Source organism: Oncorhynchus tshawytscha, linkage group LG04 (assembly GCF_018296145.1).
Source record: "Oncorhynchus tshawytscha isolate Ot180627B linkage group LG04, Otsh_v2.0, whole genome shotgun sequence".
Taxonomy (NCBI): domain Eukaryota; kingdom Metazoa; phylum Chordata; class Actinopteri; order Salmoniformes; family Salmonidae; genus Oncorhynchus; species Oncorhynchus tshawytscha.
The window spans coordinates 64528114-64547592 of NC_056432.1; the positions used below are offsets into that span (position 1 = coordinate 64528114).

At 41.1% G+C, this 19479-nt stretch overlaps 2 protein-coding genes and 1 non-coding gene across 3 annotated transcripts in view; 2 read left to right on the forward strand and 1 right to left on the reverse strand.

Annotated features, from left to right (window-relative positions):
* LOC112249184 (disintegrin and metalloproteinase domain-containing protein 10-like) overlaps nt 1–4840 on the forward strand; it is a 106597-nt gene extending 101757 nt beyond the window's left edge. Inside the window, exon 16 of the mRNA XM_042321061.1 lies at nt 304–4840. Within this exon, the coding sequence (XP_042176995.1) occupies nt 304–413 (110 nt within the window). The 3' untranslated portion in view covers nt 414–4840. The remainder of the gene's footprint in view (nt 1–303) is intronic.
* Nucleotides 4841–6181: 1341 nt separating this feature from the next.
* On the reverse strand, nt 6182–18658 carry LOC112249577 (hepatic triacylglycerol lipase-like). The gene is given in 10 exon segments (XM_024419375.1): nt 6182–6905; nt 8875–9090; nt 10876–10990; nt 14971–15213; nt 16011–16247; nt 16390–16507; nt 16694–16752; nt 16755–16872; nt 16955–16977; nt 18402–18658. Coding segments are annotated over 10 exon segments (1341 nt in total). The 5' UTR covers nt 18493–18658; the 3' UTR covers nt 6182–6784.
* trnar-acg lies at nt 7073–7145 on the forward strand. Its single transcript has one exon. It is a non-coding gene; the product is annotated as a tRNA-Arg (tRNA).
* Nucleotides 18659–19479: the final 821 nt, after the last annotated feature.

Below are 19479 nucleotides of genomic sequence, written 5' to 3' on the forward strand. Positions count from 1 at the left end.
TATAGTGTAGCATAGTATAGTGTAGCATAGTATAGTGTAGCATAGTATAGTGTAGCATAGTATAGTATAGTGTAGCATAGTGTAGCATAGTATAGTATAGTGTAGCATAGTATAGTATAGTGTAGCATGGTATAGTGTAGCATGGTATAGTGTAGCATGGTATAGTGTAGCATAGTATAGTGTAGCATAGTATAGCGTAGCATATGTGTTTGGAAGAAGTGTAACTCTGGTTCATTTTATGCAAGCAGGTATGTGTGTGAGTGTTATGATGTTGAGAGCAGTGTGTTCGTGTCTCCCATGCAGGCACGTTGAAGAGGAGGAGACGGCAGCAATCGAATGGCCAGCAGCCCCAGCAGCAGCGCAACCAACGCCAGCCCAGAGAGAACTATCAGTTGGGTCAGATGAGACGTTGAGACACTGGGCCCCTCTTTGCCTTGGTTCTTCCTAGTGCCTACAGTGGGAACACTTCACTCCAAAGAGTTACCTGTACCATTCATTGCAACCACCCATCTGCAAAACTAACTGTCAACAGAACTGATTTCAATAGACAAGACGTACAGTTCCAGGACCTAACGGACCATATCAACACCACTGCTCTGGGAGCCAGCCGAGCTGTCCTTCACACAGCTGTAAGCAGAGAATATTATAGGAAAGCTCTTGGCAATGACGGGAAGAGAAAATTACTGATTTCTGTTGTTCTTTTTTCTTTATTTTTTCCTGGAGTGCAGGGGAGAGCAGCATTGTGGTCATGCAGCCTCTCCTCTCCTCCTTTTTAGCGTGTTTCATCTGTTTGTCCTTTCTGAAGTGCTGCCCTCCTGAGCAGGAAAACAGGACTGCAGGTCACATGGGTTTTTGCTGCCATGCAAAGCCAGGATGTGAGACATTGCAGCAGAAGAGACTAATTTGCCAATGTAATTATTATTTTGTAATCAAAACATGATAAGAAAAAATGCACAGGCTTTTATTTCCAAAGCATACATGTTCTTTCTGCGTGCAATTGTACAGGTATTGAGATGTAGATTTTTTTTCTTTGTATAATATGAAATCGATTGTTTTCCTGCTGTCTGATAAAGATTATTTACTGTTTTAATTCACTCTCTCAGGATTAATAAAACAAAAAACAGCCCTATCTGTCACATTTAGAAGCTGCTGTGGGGTGGATCAGAACAGACCTCGGTTATCAGAACATGGAGGGAATGTAAACCAAAAGCTGAATGTGATTAAAGCAGGGTATAGAGAGGCGACAGAGATGTAGAGACTGTTGTGATATTCGGATGTGATATCGGAGGATATCATTGGGCTGGTGGAAGGTGTCATTTTCAGACAGGTTTGCTTCTAGAGGTGCAGTTTGGGGATGCAACTGTAGCTTTTAAATTTTTTACTTAATTATGACATTGTTCTCTTCAGCAATTTTTTTCTGACTCAATGCATTGATGTGAATCACTGAACCACTAAATACAGCAGATGTACCTTGTCTATTGATCATTCCATGTGAGGGATGGTTGGAGAAAGGAGAGAATCTTCAATGCATTAGCATACAAGGCTGTCCAAAGGCTGGCTGGTGCTACACCTCATGACTATGCCACTGAACGTGGTTACATCATATTCTTCAAGTCACAGGGCCTTGGCCAGAGCCTGTGAACACAGGCCAAGGTCCATAGGGGGCAATATTACAGAGGGCATCACAGACAGTCACTGTACTGGTCTGGACATGCTCTCGCCTAGCTCGGCTGCCCTCACCAATGTTGTTACCTTAATAAATGCACAGTCTTTAAGAGCTGACCTGGGAACAATGGAATGCCCTGTTACATACCAGTTTGAAGGCAGCTTGAGGAATCTTCTTCTCTTATGGCATGCATTAGGAATGTGATGGTTTGCCAGATGAAGATCCTGGATGGCTTTAATGTGATTGTTGTTTTTTCTTTTTTTTCTTATTTTAGCAATTCAGATATTTGTATATGGGGAATTGTATCGATAAAGTCCTACAGTGGCTTAATGTCTGAGTGTCCAGCTATGCCAAGCTGTTACATATGAACTGAGATTGATAAGGCTACCAATTGCCTGTAACTTTTCTCCCTTTGGCCATCATTTCCATGTTGTTTCTCTCCTATGATGTATATCTGTGTTGCATGTCCTGTCTCTCTCCCTAACCCCACATCTCTATTGGAAGTACATAGCTCTGCTCTGGGGATGATCTCCACCAAAAGAGACCTATATGTCATAGTCTGTGGTTTGTGTAAAGACATAAAAAATGTGTCTAAATGGATTTGAGTCTGATTCTCCTGAGCCCATTGCAACTCCACAGTCTGTCTGGAGGTCAGTGGGGTTTGTAATGTACCGCTGGCTCAGAGCCACGGAGACCAGGACACAGGCAGGATATCCAAAGTGACACTGCTTGACTTCAGGTGTCTTTTAGAAGGTCAACTTGACTGACTGTAGGGAGAGGATGTGGGATAAATGTACCGTCCTGTTTGTTGTCCTGTCTTTGTGTGGCAGGTGTGGAAAGTCTTTCGAAGCCTGTTACCAAGGTCTCTCAAATCAGAATGAGCATAGACTAGCACTCAAGGTCAGGAGGTAACCCTAAGTCCTTTTATTTTTGATGACTTTGTTTATCCCATTTAAATGATGTGACTATATTGATATTATATGACTGATTCTGGCCCATTATGCCTTATCAGGTAGGTAGACCCTAGGCAGTGTGTCCTGGAGCTTAATTAAAGTCAAGCAGGACTCTTCACATATTAATGCCTTCATTGTTTCCTCCCAAAACTGGTCAATATTGAATGAGGAAAATGACTCTTATCTATGTAGCCACATACAATGTCTACAAGAGAGCCTCTGAAATGGAAAAAAAAACTGATCCTCCCTTGATTCTAACGTCTTTCTGTTTGGTGCTGGTGAGTATGGGTTTGTGCTGGATAATAAAATATTGTTTCTCATTACCTTTGGCATTTAGTAAGGCTCATCGGAGGAGTGTGGTCGTCTTAAATTCATTCTTCTCATTGTCTTTTTATTCCTGTTTTAAGGTAATAGGTGGGTATATAGGGGGCGGTGCCTGGGATTTACATTTCTGTCTTTAATTTGTCTTGCAAATTTTTGGGGGAGAAACGCTTGCTCTGAAATGTAAACCGAGAGAATCCAGAATGGGAAAAGTCTAATACTGCTGTCTGATTTGAATGTCTGCTGTGTTTTAAACAGTATCTTCAATTTTCTTTACGATTTTCTTTTCTTGGTTCTGTTTCCGGTTCTACTCAAATTTAAACATTTTACTAAAATTGCAAAAAGTATTGTGCAAATGTTTTGTTTTTTTAACTACTTGAAATGCTTTAATAAAAATAGACTTGATCAAAAAATGTTCAGAGAATGGAAAAGAATGGCTGAGAAGTCATTCCATGGTTGGTTTGTTCATTGTCACTTTCAGTGGATAAGCAAAACAGAAGGCCCACTTCAAGATATCGCACAGCTTGACAGGGCTATCATCCAAGGAAATCAAGCTCATAAACTCAGAATAAAAGAAAAGTTTTACATCTCGCTAAATCTGAGGGTGGTTTTAACCTCCCAGACTTGGAATTGCATCAACTCCCCACCCAAGGCTTTTACTTGAGACATTGTTAAATGCACTAAAAAGGAACAATGGGTTGAAGATGTGCATGCTCACCCCCAGAATCTTTTCACATGTCTATTTTTCAAAGGATAAAGCTAAGAACATGAACAACTTCATTGTTAAGAACACTATAACGATATGGAAGAAAATGAAACGGATTCTACAAGAACCAAATCTCACTAGCAAAAAAACAATCCTTGAACAGCTTTTCAGTATGCACTGATAATAACATGGAAAACTAAAAGGTATAGAAATCATAAATTATTTGGTAATAGGACATACATGTATTTCCATGACAGAATTAAAAAGCAATTTTGCACTGACCGATGTAGAAATTGTCAAATACATGCAATTTGTAAACTAATGTATTAAAAAGAGATCAAATTCTACAGCAGAAGGAGAGTCATATGTCTTAAGTGTAAAACTAACAAAGGTTGAATAATCCATACCTTTTGGGAATGCAACAGGCCAAAAGTAATAGGTGGAGTTAGAAAGTTGGCTGTCAGAAGTATTCATGTAAATTTACTTTTTGGTTCATATTTCAAGACCTGTCATATGAGGGTGCAGTGAGATACCCAATGGGTATCTTCTCGTCCATTATCTTGAAATATACCAATCCTCCATCGTTAAGACAATAGAAAAATCATATGGTTCATTATCTAAATATATTAAAGAGCATTTTCGGGCTTGGCAGGTGTGATGTCATGGATGTTCGTGTGCGTCTAAATGTTGTCTTTTGTATGTTCATATTTTGTATTGTTAAAAAAAAAAGAACCATGCTAATTGTCTTAAATTGGCAGTGATTTCTATGGATGATTTAGTCTCTCTAGTTTGGATTGTTTGAAGTGATGGGGACATTTCTCAGCAGCATGCAATATAAGGGATAATATAATACTAACTCCCAAGGTTTTTTCCTTACAACTAATGACATATTTCTCATTATGTTGGAACACTGTTTTCTATATCACACAGCCCCAAGGTAGCCACAGCTCTAGTAAAATCGTAGACCTGTCTACCTTTGTACTTCCTCAGCACTGAGAGCAGAGGTAATTGCCTGTAGCCTCCCTGACATTGCTCTCTGCATTCCAATCTTCACAATGACTTCTCTCCATTTCTGCCACACCAGTTGTGTGCTGAAACTCCCAATTCTTTTCCCCATGCTTATCTTGTCCCACAGTCACTTGAACATGTTAAATAGGGCTCTTCCTTCAGCATTAAATTGATTCCATTCATTGATTTATTTGATGATTTATCATGTCTCCTCTTACACTGAAAAGTTTGTGCAAATATATAGCTTTAGTGAGATGAACATGTATCATATCCCATGGGACTGTAGCAGAATTGGTTATCATAATCAAGTACCCAGGAAGTGTGTCAAGTATTTGTATACGCAGTTTGGGTTGATAATACAGTATTATAAAAAGCTGTAAAATAAGTAAGTGGTTGTAATCAGGGTATCAGTATGCAAGGCTATGAGGGGCTATCGGCTGTGTGAAATATAACCATGGTCCCTGTCTAATCAGTGTCCTGTCCTGCAGATTGGTCTTATGCCAGAACACTGCAGCCCATAAGGGGGCAGGCTGTCTGATTGGGGCCTGCTGCAGATGCACAGTTTCTTCATAGCACCGAGCTATCTCTGGGCCAAAGCTCTCTGGGGAAACCAGGGGGACATTTTGTCCAGGATAGGATTTCATTTCCCTCAGACATAACTGGGACAGGGTGAGCAGTCCTGCTGTGTGCTGGGCTGTCTGATCCAGTCTGGTATCAGACAAATAGCAGGGGTCTCATTAGAAAGGGAGAGGGAGGTCTGTGAATGAATCCTGGGGACAGAGGATGATGCTCAAACACTGTTGGCTCGACTGTAGTCTTTGCACCCAGTCTGCTTACCAAGGCTATGGCTGTTGTGTAAACTCAGTGTGTGAAAATACTGTGTGGCCAACAAATTCTTGGGATGCTGCAAATGATTAATTTATCTCTGATGCAGTGTGCCCATCAATTTACATGCCTATTGGGAGTCAGTAAAAATTGAGATGGAAAAGGTTCCAATTAGATGTTAGGTATAACAGGACAAATGAAAAGTGGCCCCTGGGCAGAATATTTTTTCCAACAGACATTAGTATTTAAAAAATATATGTTTATATTTTACTAGGCAAGTCAGTTAAGAACAAATTCTTATTTTCAATGATGGCCTAGGAACAGTGGGTTAACTGCCTGTTCAGGGGCAGAACGACAGATTTTGTACCTTGTCAGCTCGGGGATTTGAACTTGCAACCTTTCAGTTACTAGTCCAATGCTCTAACCACTAGGCTACCCTGGTGATAAAAAATAAAAATGTATGAATATGACTTTTTGTACACAGGTTGTGAATCTTAATTTGGACAGAATGTTATATTTACAATTACTTCTTCGCAACCATTTGAAAATATCTGTATAACATTTGAATCTTAGTAAAAATTCATGATTGTCAAGATTTTTTAAAATAAATATTTTTATATAAATTAGGTTGGAAAACAGATACTGTTGTTGGAGAAAATTTAAATATTACAAACCAATGTTTTATTTAGTCAGGGTCTCAACTTACTTTTGAGAGTAAGAATAGTAGAATACACCAGGTATTCTGCATCAGCAGTTTTTAACTTATGTCAGTCACTTGATTGGCTGACAATTACCCATTTCAAATTCTTAGATTGGTAGTTGGTCTAGCCAGCTATCTAAACTTGTAGTAATCGAATACCGACTGGGCATTCAGGGGACCCACATTGATTTTGATAGTCATTCTCACTCATATTAACATGGCATAAGTCATGGCAAAATGTGTAGAATTGTAGGATTTATTTTTTTTAATAGCAAAAATGTATCTCTGCCCTATAACAAATGGGTAGAATTGCATGAAATTAGTTGTGAAACTGCAACAACAACAAACAAAAAAATATATATATATATCTGCCCCATGGCAAAATGTGTAGAATTGCATTACATTTGTTATAAAATGTCAACATTTTCTTTCTGGCCCATGGCACAATGTGTAGAACTGCAGAAAATTAACTGTAAAAATAACATTTCCTCTCAGCTGTCAGCTGGCACTAAAATGTTTTGCGGTGAGGAGGGGAGACCCCAACCAAATCTAGTTTAGAGCCCCCAAAAAGCTAGAGCCGACCCTTGCTGATCGAAGTATCCGACTCAAGACACATGCGTTTTTCTTCTGCGCTGTTTTTGAGCATTTTCTTCACAGCGCAGGAAGACATTCTCTTGCGATGGCCGAATGTATATTCCATCACTTGTCTGGGCACAAAAAGTCGTCCTAAAAACAGTTGTACATGATCAGGTGTGTTTCCGTCAGGGTAATTTCTGATGATGAAGCCTTTTGTATTGTTCTGTAATTAAATGATTGGTAAAATTACCATAACAATCAGGAAGGAAACTATATTTGACCAATGAGAGGAAAGCTACAGCTGCGCTACAAGCAGTGGGCTTGTGGCGCAATGGATAACGCGTCTGACTACGGATCAGAAGATTCTAGGTTCGACTCCTGGCAAGCTCGTACATTTTGTGCATGTCTGTATATGTATGAAATTAGCGATATCTTGTGAATTTGTACTGAGTGTCTTTACCTATATGTGCATATAGGTAAAGACACTCATTAATACATTAATGTATAGCTCATTTATACATCAGTAACGGTGATGCGGAATCAATGGGCGGATTCGATTATGCGGAGTCGCGGGGTTTCCGGTCTGTGAGACGTGACGTGAACGGGCAAAAGCGGTGAGGGAGGAGCGTCCTCTCAAATCGAACAGTAGTCGAGTCTACGCTGCTCGATCATGTTGTCAACAAGGCAGCATGGTGCATCGTCCAGAAACATTCAACATAACTTTTCCATAAAAGATATGTTCGAATTTTCTAAGTAGTTTTAATTGGGAAGGCAGATAAATCGTTTTCATAAAATAAAAAACAATCACTTTTGCAGGTGAAAACACTGAATCCTACTCATTTACTCGACGTACTTAATTACGTCACTTTTGTTTTGAGCCGACTTCGGCGTTGGTTTTGAACGGGGGTCACGCCAGGGAGGCAGTCCAATTCCAATTTTCACCCGGTCAAAACACCCATAACCGGGCGCCTGGCCCAGATTAATCGAATCCCCTCAATGTCCGCAAATTGGATGCGACCAATGACCATAATAACCAATCATATTGCCGACTGCTACCAAGTATCCAGAATTGACCAATCAGAGGGTAGTTATGGTGTTATTCATTAGCGGGTTTGTGGCGCAATGTGTAACGCGTCTGACTAAGGATCAGAAGATTATAGGTTCGACTTCTAGCAAACTCTGTCATTTTGATTGAGATTTGAAAATCAGCGACACTTTGTCAACGTGTGCTATATGCAACATCAACAATTCGGATTAGGCGGAATCAAAGTTCAAAACTGTAACATGCGTTGAAATTCAAAGTGAGGAGAAAAGTAAATCCACGATAGATAACTTTCATAATTCACACACCAGAGGGCGTAAATTGCCATTCAAATAGTACTTTTCGGAAATACTGTACTATAGGCCTCAAACAGACAAAAATGCTTGTACTGTGTGGTTCAGTATACTGCTGATATTGATCAACTCATAGTATACATGATTATTATGGTATTTTGTGGTGCTTGTTAGAAAGATTGATATTTATAGCACAGCATCTCAAGGGTGGAATGGATGCTACACATGCAGCGGAGCCTATACAGCCTTCTTAACCTTTAAGATTTATTATGTGCTCTTGCATGAAATAATTTACAACGTAATATGACATGGAAATCCTGACAACTAAAACACAGCATCCAACAGCCTATAGGCTAAATGTGATCTCTCTCTCATGTAGCATACAGTGTATTTTCCATAACGGGGGCACTATGACAAGACTCCACTATGCCCCACAAGCCTGTCTCTGCCGGTGTATACCCATTAGGATTACGTGCCTTTCACTAACTATCTATTTCATTATTTATCTTTAATCTTGTTATATAACGAGGGCTGCCGTCAGTGTGCCGTATCACAATTAGTGTTACATAACCTTGCCATCCAGAGAAAGCTGAGCCCCTCTGGTAGTTCATAGCTGGGTGACTAACGAGCCAAACTGGCACGTTAGCAGACAGAGCTCTCAGTGTGTCCCCGTTCCCTTCTCACCTACCCACCCCCACACGCATTCCTCAACTGCCTTTATTGATCTTTATTAAAGCAATTCAATCTCACACCCTCCTTGCCCCCCAGAGGGATGGATACCCACCTATTTTGTGTCTCGCCTGCTTTGACACAGATTTTTCCCACGGTGAGCTTGGGCCTCATTCCCCCACTGCTCCAGGGGTTAAAGGTCTGCATATTGCTCCACATATTGTTTACAACACTCCCCTCCCAGCGGAACTTCAGCATCATCAGGTCCCCAACATCTGAGTCCAGGGTGATCAGAAAGGTGTATGTCTTATTGCCTGAGATCTCCTCGATGCTGAGAGAAAGAGAGAGAGGTTAGAGAGAAGTAGATTCACCTTGATGCACTTCCTCAGGTTTTTTCCCCAAGTTTCTTTCACACATGGGCTGCAAGTAATGAACCTGAAAAGCAGAAGAAGGGTTTGACTATTACATTGTTATTTATTAGCTGAAACAGCTCTGCATGTGAAATAACCATAGTCTTGGGCAGCCGCTTTTATAAGGACATTCAGGGGTGGGGGTGAGGAAATACAGTATTTTCATTCCCCTCCAGAATTGTGACAGTAGGGAGGAAAAACCATGTGACTCTCTACTCTTAGTGTAGATGCACGTGAATCATTCATTAGGCAATATAGAGCAGAATGGGATCAAAATGTAGGTTGGCAGGGAGAGTGTTCCTTTGTGATGCACACACACACATCAATTATTGATATCTCCCTCTCCATTTATAGTCCTATTTCATTCAGAGGTATGAGCTGTTTCCATGTACTTCCGTTACTGCTACCCTATGTTGTACAGGGACAGAGTGAGAGCTGACTGGATGCAGTCTCTAGTGAAAGTCTACAGACCCCTTGCACAGTCTTCACATGTAGCTGACTTTAAATTCAATCTTAAAAGGGATTCAATTAGATAGATCTACACAATCTAATTCTAGAAAATCCTCTAAATTAGTAAAACAAAATTAAGATGTATCGATTGTCTTCACATCCCAGAGTTATTACTTGGTTGAAGCACCTTAAACAGCCGCTACAGCTGTGAATCATTTTTAATAAGATTCAACCAACCTTGCACAGCTCCTATGGCATCATATATATCCATAGTTATTTTGTAAAAATTTCTCAAGCTCAGTAAATTAGGACGGGAATCATTGATGGACAGAAATATTCAAACCTTGTCTCTGATTTTCAAGCAGATTTAAGTCAGGGCTGAGACTGGACCATTCAGGAACACTCAATATATATTGGTATTTTGGTGAGTTTTTGGCATTAACATTTGTGTAATTATCTAGCTGAAAAATACAACTCTATCCCAGGGTTAGGTCTTCAGAAGACTACGGTGGGTTTTCCTCTAACTTTTTATCTGGTTTCACTCCTTTCATATTTCTTATGATCCTGACAAACTCCCAGTTCCTGCTGGTGACAAGCATACCCATAACATGATGCTGCCACCATAATACTTAAAATTACAGAGGGTTTCACTCTGTTTTATGTTGTATTTGATTTGACCCAAGCCTGTAGTTTTTAATTTAGTTATTTTATTTGCCGTGTTGTGTTGCAGTATTACTTAACGGCCTTGTTGCAAACAGAATGGATGTTTTTAGTGGAATTTTTAACACAAGCTTCCTTCTTTTCACTTTGTCATACAGGCCAGTAATGTGGAGTGAATGCAATGTTGTTGATCCTCTGTATTTTCAAGTATTGTGGCAGCATCATGTTATAGGTATGTTTGTCACCTGCAGGGACTGGGGAGTTTGTCAGGATCAAAAGATATATGAAAGGAGCAAAGCTCAGATAAAAAGTTAGAGGAAACCCTGTGTCAGTTTTCTGAATGTATAACATACAAATGTTACACAAATGTTAATGCCAAAGACACACCAGAATGGCTTTTCTAGAGGTGTTGAGCATTCTTGGTCCAATCTACGTTCGAACTTAAATTTGCTTGAAAATCAAAGTCAAAGTTTAAATATTAGTGTCCATCAATGATTCCAAACCAAATTTACTGAGCTTGAGCAATTTAATTAAAAACATAGACATATGTTGCCCTAAGAGTTGTGCGAAGGGGCCTGGTGTGGTGTGATACTCACAAAGTGATGGGCATTTCAGGGCTGTCCTCCTTTGTCCCAGTGAGAGAGATGGTGAGAGTGGGCTCAGTCTTCTCTATCTGGTTGACAAATTGAATCCTGAACTGGTAGTGGTAGACTGCAGGGAGAATAAGAGAGGAGAAGTCAGGAAAGACGACATGGACAAGACATACCAAATATAAAAGTGCATAATATCTTCATCATCTCTAAACAATGTTTTCAAACTGAACCTATGTAGCTGCTCCAAAATACACTACCGTTCAAAAGTTTGGGGTCACTTAGAAATGTCCTTTAAAATATTGTACATTAAAATAACATCAATTGATCAGAAATACAGTGTAGACATGGTTAATGTTGTAAATGACTGTTGTAGCTGGAAACGGCTGATTTTTAAATGGAATATCTACATAGGCATACAGAGGCACATTATCAGCAACCATCACTCCTGTGTTCCAATGGCACGTTGTGTTTGCTAATCCAAGCTTATCATTTTAAAAGGCTAATTGATCATTAGAAAACCCTTTTTCAAATATGTTACCACATCTGAAAACTGTTGTGCTTATTAAAGCAGCAATTAAACTGGACTTCTTTAGACTGTTGAGTATCTGGAGCATCAGCATTTGTGGGTTTGATTACAGGCTCAAAAAAGGCAGAAACCAAGACCTTTCTTCTGAAACTCGTCAGTCTATTGTTGTTCTGAGAAATTAAGGCTATTCCATGCGAGAAATTGCCAAGAAACTTAAGATCTCGTACAACGCCGTATTTTACTCCCTTCACAGAACAGCTCAAACTGTCTCTAACCAGAATAGAAAGAGGAGTGGGAGGTCCCGGTGCACAACTGAGCAAGAGGACAAGTACATTAGTGTGTCTAGTTTGAGAAACAGACGCCTCACAAGTCCTCAACTGGCAGCTTCATTAAATAGATTAAGATTTGCAAAAGAACATAGTCACTGGACAGATAACTCTGCCTAAGAAGCCCAGAGTCCCGGAGTCGCCTCTTCACTGTTGGCGTTGAGACTGGCCACCCCCCCCCCCACACTTTTGCCATGTCATGTGGATACCTGGACCACATATTAAGATGTGCCTTTTGTTAAATTAATCAGGTGATAAATGAAGCGCATGATGGGAGGACACACACTGACCTACCACATACCTGCTGAACTATCACATTACATACACAGGGGTTGTCTCTCCTCTAGTTCTAATCATCCCGTCAGGTTGGTTCAGGACTTTCTGGTTCAGGCCTTTCTGGTTCAGGCCCTGGAGAGGGAGTGGCCTGTCTCCATGGTTACAGAGCCCCTCCCCCTGGCCATATACTCCTCCCCCAAAGACTAAATGCCTGTTGCACTGAGATACAAGACACACACACACATTGCTACTGGCTACACCCCACCCACACACACACCCTCGGATGATCACGAACACATAGACACTTGTGGACTTACTGGCAGACACACACATATCCTACAACTCAGAAGATGAGGGAAGGGAGAGAGAGTGTAGCAGCTATGGTAATGAGTGTGTAGGTGAGGGAGAGGTCAGTGTGTGTGAAGGTGAGGGAGAGGAGTGCGTAGGGGTTGGGGAATACGTGCTGCGTCCTTCTCTACTGCTTCAGATGTAGATACTGAGAGAGGGGAGAGAATACAGAGAGAAAGAGGAGGTTCTGCATGGTATGAGTGGCCTAGTCTTTCAGAGAGTTCACATCAGTCCCTGGTCTTCGCCTGCCTTCCACCAGCTCCTCGTCTGGGGAGCATGGCCCAAAGCCTTTCAGTCAGTCCCTGACCTGGGACGGAGTCTGGAGCGTCTGCTGACCCCCTAAGGGCTTTCCCTGGCTGAGGAGCAGGGGTCTCTGTGGCTGGCGGCCGAGCCAATGGGACGGCTAGGCCGGGTGTGGGCTGATGACCTCACTGATGACGTCAGTGTGTGTCTGAACCTTGACCTCCTGGCGTCACTGGTCTACTCAAATGAAATCAAACTTTATTTGCCACACGCGCCGATTAAAAGTGTAGACTTTACCGTGAAATACAAACAAACCCTTAACCAACAGTGCAGTTCAAGAAGAAGAAAATATTTACTAAGTATGCTAAAATAAAAAGTAATAATAAAAAGTAACACAATAAGAGTAACAATAACGAGGCTATCTACAGGGGGCACCAGTACCGAGTCAGTGTGCAGGGGTACAGGCTAGTTGAGGTAATATGTACATGTAGGTGGGGGCGACGTGACTATGCATAGGTACCAAACAAACAGCGAGTAGCAGCAGTGTACAAGGGGTGCAATGTTCAGCAGTATAATGGTACTCCCTCACTGATTTGCGCCTGCTCTGGTCACCTGACCCCCACTTCCTCAACCACTTCCTGCTCCGCCCATTGCCAGAGCAACCATTCCATCCCTTCTCCCTGTTTCCACAGAGCTTTGTTTATGACATCAGCTTCTGGGCGGGGCCAGACAGGCAGGAGGCAGACTTTCATGCTCTAGTCAGAGAGGCCAGTAGAGAGACGGTAGAGGATGTTACACTCATAAACACTTACACACCCCCTGACATAACACACACCTACACACACACTGACACACACACCTACACACAGATCAACACACACCCTGACATAATACACACCAGCTATTGTTACAGACTCACCTACTGCTCACACACACATGCCCTCTGACACACACACACACACTCAAACTTCACACATACCTGCAAAGCCTGCTGTCCACACGCATGCATCTCACCGTCAGGTAGTGTCTGTCTGTGTATGTGAGAGATGAGTGCAGTGTGGTAATATGCTGTAGCAACACTTTCCAGACACTGAAGCTAGTGGTTGGTGTCAGGATGGTGTTGTTGTCAGGATGGTGTTGGTGCAGGATGTTGTTGGTGTCAGGATGGTGTTGATGTCAGGATGGTGTTGATGTCAGGATGGTGTTGATGTCAGGATGGTATTGGTGTCAGGATAGGGTTGGTGTCAGGATAGGGTTGGTGTCAGGATAGGGTTGGTGTCAGGATGGTGTTGATGGCAGGATGGTGTTGGTGTCAGGATGGTTTTGGTGTCAGGATGGTGTTGGTGTCAGGATGGTGTTGGTGTTAGGATGGTGTTGGTGTCAGGATAGGGTTGGTGTCCGGATGGTGTTGGTGTCAGGATGGTGTTGGTGTCAGGATGGTGTTGGTGTCAGGATGTTGTTGGTGTCAGGATAGGGTTGATGTTGTTGGTGTCAGGATGGTGTTGATGTCGGTAGCAGATAGCCTAGTGGTTAGAGCGTTGGGCCAGTAACCGAAAGGTTGCTGGATAAAATCCCTGAGCTGACAAGGTAAACATCTGTTGTTCTGCTCCTGAACAAGGCAGTTAACCCACTGTTTCCCCAGTAGGCCTTCATTGTAAATAAGAATTTGTTCTTAACTGACTTGCCTTGTTAAATAAAGGTTAGAAAAGTGAAAAGGAGACTGGGATAGGACTTTAATTGGCATCAGAGGAGGAGAAGCTTTAAAGTGGCTGTTATTGGCTGTGCTCCACAGCAGATTAAGTCTTTTTCAATAAAGCCACAGTCTCAGATTTCTAAGCTCCTGTCACTACAACCTTACCGAAGTTCCAGAGACTTTACCTCATCATATCAATCAATCAAATGTATTTTATAAATCCCTTTTTACATCAGCAGCTTTCACAAAGTGCTTCTACAGATACCAAAAACTGTCCCCTTGATCTGAAATAGACCCTAGACCCTTATTTCCTAGTGAGACCTTGTCATGGCATATATTGACCAAAGTGTGTTCCAACTAATATGGTCTTTGCGTCAAACTAATATGGTCTTTGCATCAAACAATGTAACATGCCTACAATTCCCTGCTTGTCTCTTCCCATGAGACTTTATGGTGTTATTGACCAAGGACTCGTGTTCCAGAAAGCTCTTGTGCAAAATGTTATTCCTGGTTTTGTACAGTACAGTACAATGCCATGAAGTTAACATGTATTACTCTAGGCTCCTGCCTGTGCCAACTACACGCTTTCCTGCTTGTTAAGTTCTGACATTCTACAGTATTTCCTAAGTACATGGAAGAGTGGGTTTTGTCTGTAAGGGACATGGGACACCATTGTGTGCACTTACGTTTGTAGGGCATGTGAGAGCGGGTCTTGTGGTTGAGCTTCTTGCCGGTGACACTGCGCACCCTCCTGACGTTATAGCCCAGCGTGTTGCATTTGTTCTTGCGGCAGTCCAGGCAGGTACCCTTCTCAAAGGCATTGTCATCACTGCATCTGTAGGGCAGGATCTGCTTGTCTTTGTTCAGAAGGGAGTCGATGAACAGGTAGACTGAACGCTCATGGGCACATTTCACTGTCTGCTCAAAACCTAGGAGAGAAAGAGTGGAAATGTGAGTGGAATTTCAAAAGGGGGCAGGTAATAAAACTGTAACACATGAATTGAGCATTCAAACTTTGGACTCAAATGTTCCCCTTTGTGATCAACTCACTGCATCATTCTAGCCCTGGTTAAACTAAACTGGGACTGAGGCTGTTCAGAACTGTATCTGTGCCAGCCTTCAATCTTTTCCTCTCCTCAGAATACAGACTATGCCTTAACAAGATCCTGATTATACTTTTTAGTTGGTCATTATTTGGGGATTGGTCATTACCCCCAAAGCAGATCTGTCATAATGTCCTGTCACTTCTCTGGGTAAAAAGGCCTGTCAACCTCTTTATGTCTGTGAGCTGACTGATCTGAGACCTGTCTTCAGGCCTGCTTCTCCTGAGGAGATCTCGTCATAGCCTGAAGGCAGAATGCAGAGTGGACGGACAGGGCTGAGGGAGACGTATTTGGCTAATTAACTCATGAGGATGACAGGTAATGTGCTTCTGTCTTTCATGTAAAAAAAAAAATGTTTTTGATTGAATCCCCTGAAATCCCACTACCACTTATTTCTGACTATTGGGAATTCTATTCATATTCAGCAGAGCAGCGTGAATATAAGATGAGGCACTGCTTTCACACAATACTGCTTTATTATTTTAGTTTGTGCCTCTCTGCAAGGTAAATGGTAATGGTTTACTTTGATCAAAAATAGCTCTTCTCCTTAATATACCCTACCAATACTTTTCTAAATGCCAAATTACTCTCCCCTCCCCACTCCACCACTGTGACAGACTCACCATTGATTCAATGCAAGGCAATATGTTCCATTAAGCTCTGGAAAGGGTGGCATCCTGGTTGGAAGTCACCACCGTTGGGGTAGAAGTCAACATGTGCCACAGCCTGCTTGATGCCCACACTCAGCCCCATGCGTTCTTGAGTGTAGGTGTGGATGGCATCCACAAATAGGGCATCATCAGGGGACAGTCTGTCTGATGCTGCCATGCCCTCAAACATGGGACCTGCTGGATCCAGACCTGTACAAAGAAACACAAAGGATCTCAGGCTTTTCACCAGAGTGCCATTAGACTTGGATACTTCTATAAGAATTGTACTCAAATGCATTATTTAGCCAGGAAATGGTGTGACAAAATATTTACAGAGAGTAGAAAACCTCACCAGTGATTTGTCCAATCTTCCCACGCCCTCCCAGGCAGCTTCCAGCAAATCCAGAGACGTGAGCACCAAGACTGTACCCAATCAGATGAACTTTCTCTGCAGGAAACTGGTAAAACTCCTGACACACAAAGATTGTTATTATTTTAGTGTTGATGTGAAAAGGAGGGGATGATGTGACATTAACATCTTTTGTAGGAGACATATTATATCTCCTAAAGAGGTTGTCTTATCATTTCTGTCACACAAACAGTACTTTGCTAGGGCAGTCCTTGTTGAACACATTGAACACTTTCCTGACTCTCACCTGCAGCCACTGTAGCAGGAATGCTACGTCCTTCCCCACTGCCCTAGTGTTCTGGGCCTGTTAGGGTAGTTCATATTGGCCTGTAAAAGCCAATCAGTAACGATCACATTGACATCTCCAAGACTGGTCTTCAGAGCAGAAGCAAGAATGGGCACCCAGCTCTCCATCAGAGCATTTATCTTGGAAAAAGAGAAACGGGTTTTAGTCTCATTTGAAGGGTTGCAAAGGGAAGGTATCTTACTGGAATCCTTCTAAGTTTACCAGTAAACACAGAATTTTGATAACTTTCAAGGTTTTTGGGGGAATTTTATCATATGATATCTAGTGGCCTTTTTGGGTTCTCCAGATCATCACACATTTTTTCTGGCCCTCTACGTGGCCTCATCACATGTCAAATATATCAAAAATAATCAAATACCATAGTTTTAAAATAAAAATTAGAATGACAAAGCTGTAAAACTTTATCATAAATATAAACCATCAATTTAGTGAATACCATTGGTGTTTAATATGAGGGTTTCAGCATGAAATATCGTTTTATTTATTTTTTTATACACTTGTATTTATTTTAGTATGTCAATACGTATTTTGTCACCAAACTTGTAGCAGTTGTGAAAAGGTAAATAGTTGGAAGAGTTGCAGAGGTAATTGAAAATAATGGCACTGCTGATTAGTCGCTTTTCTTAATTATATTTCTTAACATTTTTATCTTGAAACATAACCACTAAAAACTCATGGATAATATGGACACAGACATAAAAAATGTATTCTATATATAGCTGAAGTCGGAAGTTTACACCTTAGCCAAATACATTTAAACTCAGTTTTTCACAACTTGTGACTAGAATCTGTGTATTCCTTGTTTAGTTTGACCATGAGTGGACACTAGACTAGAGACACTTCCAATATAAAGTATAACTTTGTGTGGTGATGCTGTAATCTAGCTTTCATTTGTAATTGCAAGAAATATGAGTTGGGAAACAATCCTTAGAGATGGTAGATTTTTTTTGTTCATACAACTGACTGTATTTTTTGTATATTTTATATTAATATTAATCTTTTATACCTTTTAAAAAAAATATTTGTTTATATTTTATATGCACAGTGTTTGTTTTATTTTCGCCAAACTCTCCCTCCACATTGTTGTCACTTCAGCCACAACAATGATAGTATTGTAGTAGATCCTTCACAACAGTAATATATTTTACATCTAACTAGCACTGTTAGTAACTCCATTCTCAGAATTGGTCATTTCACAGTCACCAAAAACTGTAATAATCTAAAATGAAAAAATATATTAAAAAAAGAAAACATTTTCCTTAAAGTATCATTTCTTTAGATTACTAACGTTACTGTCCCCACTACAACAAAAATACTTAATTATGTGTTATTTTGTCCTTGAAACATGTAACATGTAATTTAAATACTGTAGAATTCCATTCATTCCTATGGAGGACTGCTCCTACTGGGGAGTGTCAACATGGCCAACCGGGTGCTACAAAGCCTCTCAATGGCCAATACACAGCATCAGCAATCCAGAGTTTATATACATCAATTGTTTCCACCCAGGGGCAGCAAATATAGTTAAGTACCTCTTTGTATTTTATAAAGTATGGCCTGTAGTCTTTATAGTAAGGCTTAAAAATATTTTTGATTAACACCCAACCCAGGTTTGAAGTTCCTTATAAGTGACAAATCAGACACTCACCTGTTCCACTTCCCTTGATTCTTCTGGCATCACCCAGGTGATAAGTGAGCAGCAGGCAGCACAGGACTCTGAGCACCTGGACCAAAGCCATGGTGTCGACACAGACTCCCAGGTAATCCTACATACACACACACTTCAGGTGGAGAGCACAGCAGCTGAATAAGGCGAATTGAAGAGGGGAGTTGGAATTATTTAAGCAGAGTGTGAACTGGAGGTGAGACACTCACTGAAGACATATGCAGGGGGTGATTCATGAAGTCAGGGTGGGCTTGAGAAGAGAGTAAAGAGCACTCAGAGTAGGAAAAAGTAGGAGCAGGGGCACCTGGGAAAGGGAGACAAGTCAGGTCCTGATTGGCTGTCGTCCCGGATTGCAAAAGTGCAGAGGTGGGTGTTGGGTGGGTGGAAGAATGGGCTGATTGTCAGACGGTTTTGTAGCAGAGAGCAAAGATCCTGGATGAACCCAAGCTTTTGTTAGTGTTAACCATGCCTGTTAGTGTTTCCTCAGTTTACTGGAACCTTCTGGAAAAAAATGTCTTCATTTGTCAATTCTATCTCATCCTCCATTGTCTTAGTTTGAATCAATATCTCTTCAACAAAACGGATAAAAGCACTAACAATCTTAGTTCTACTATTTCAACTTCTGTTTGCTTTGTGTCTGTGCTTATCTAAATCACTATGGTTATGGTTATTTCAGTTATGCTAGTGGCTGAGTTCTTCAAAAGTAATTTAGAACACCATACAGCAAAAAAATGTTCATAATACTTAAGGTATCTGATCTGGGTCTAAAATCTGCCGAATTGCCAAAATGGTATCAGTTTCAAAGAAATCATACTAACACTCATATATTTTGTCTGTTCCACTTTACAATGTACTCTGTCTCAACTTACCTGAGTATTTACCTCAGTATTTGCAGAATCCTGGAAGTTGGGCTCGTGGTGTACTTTATTCCGCTCTGTCTTGGTCCAATTTGTCTTGGTCCAATGCCAGTACACATCCCACTGGGCACAAACTGGTTGAATCAACTTTGTTCCAACGTCATTTGTGAAGTGGAATCTGTGTAAAATTGATTGGATTTGCA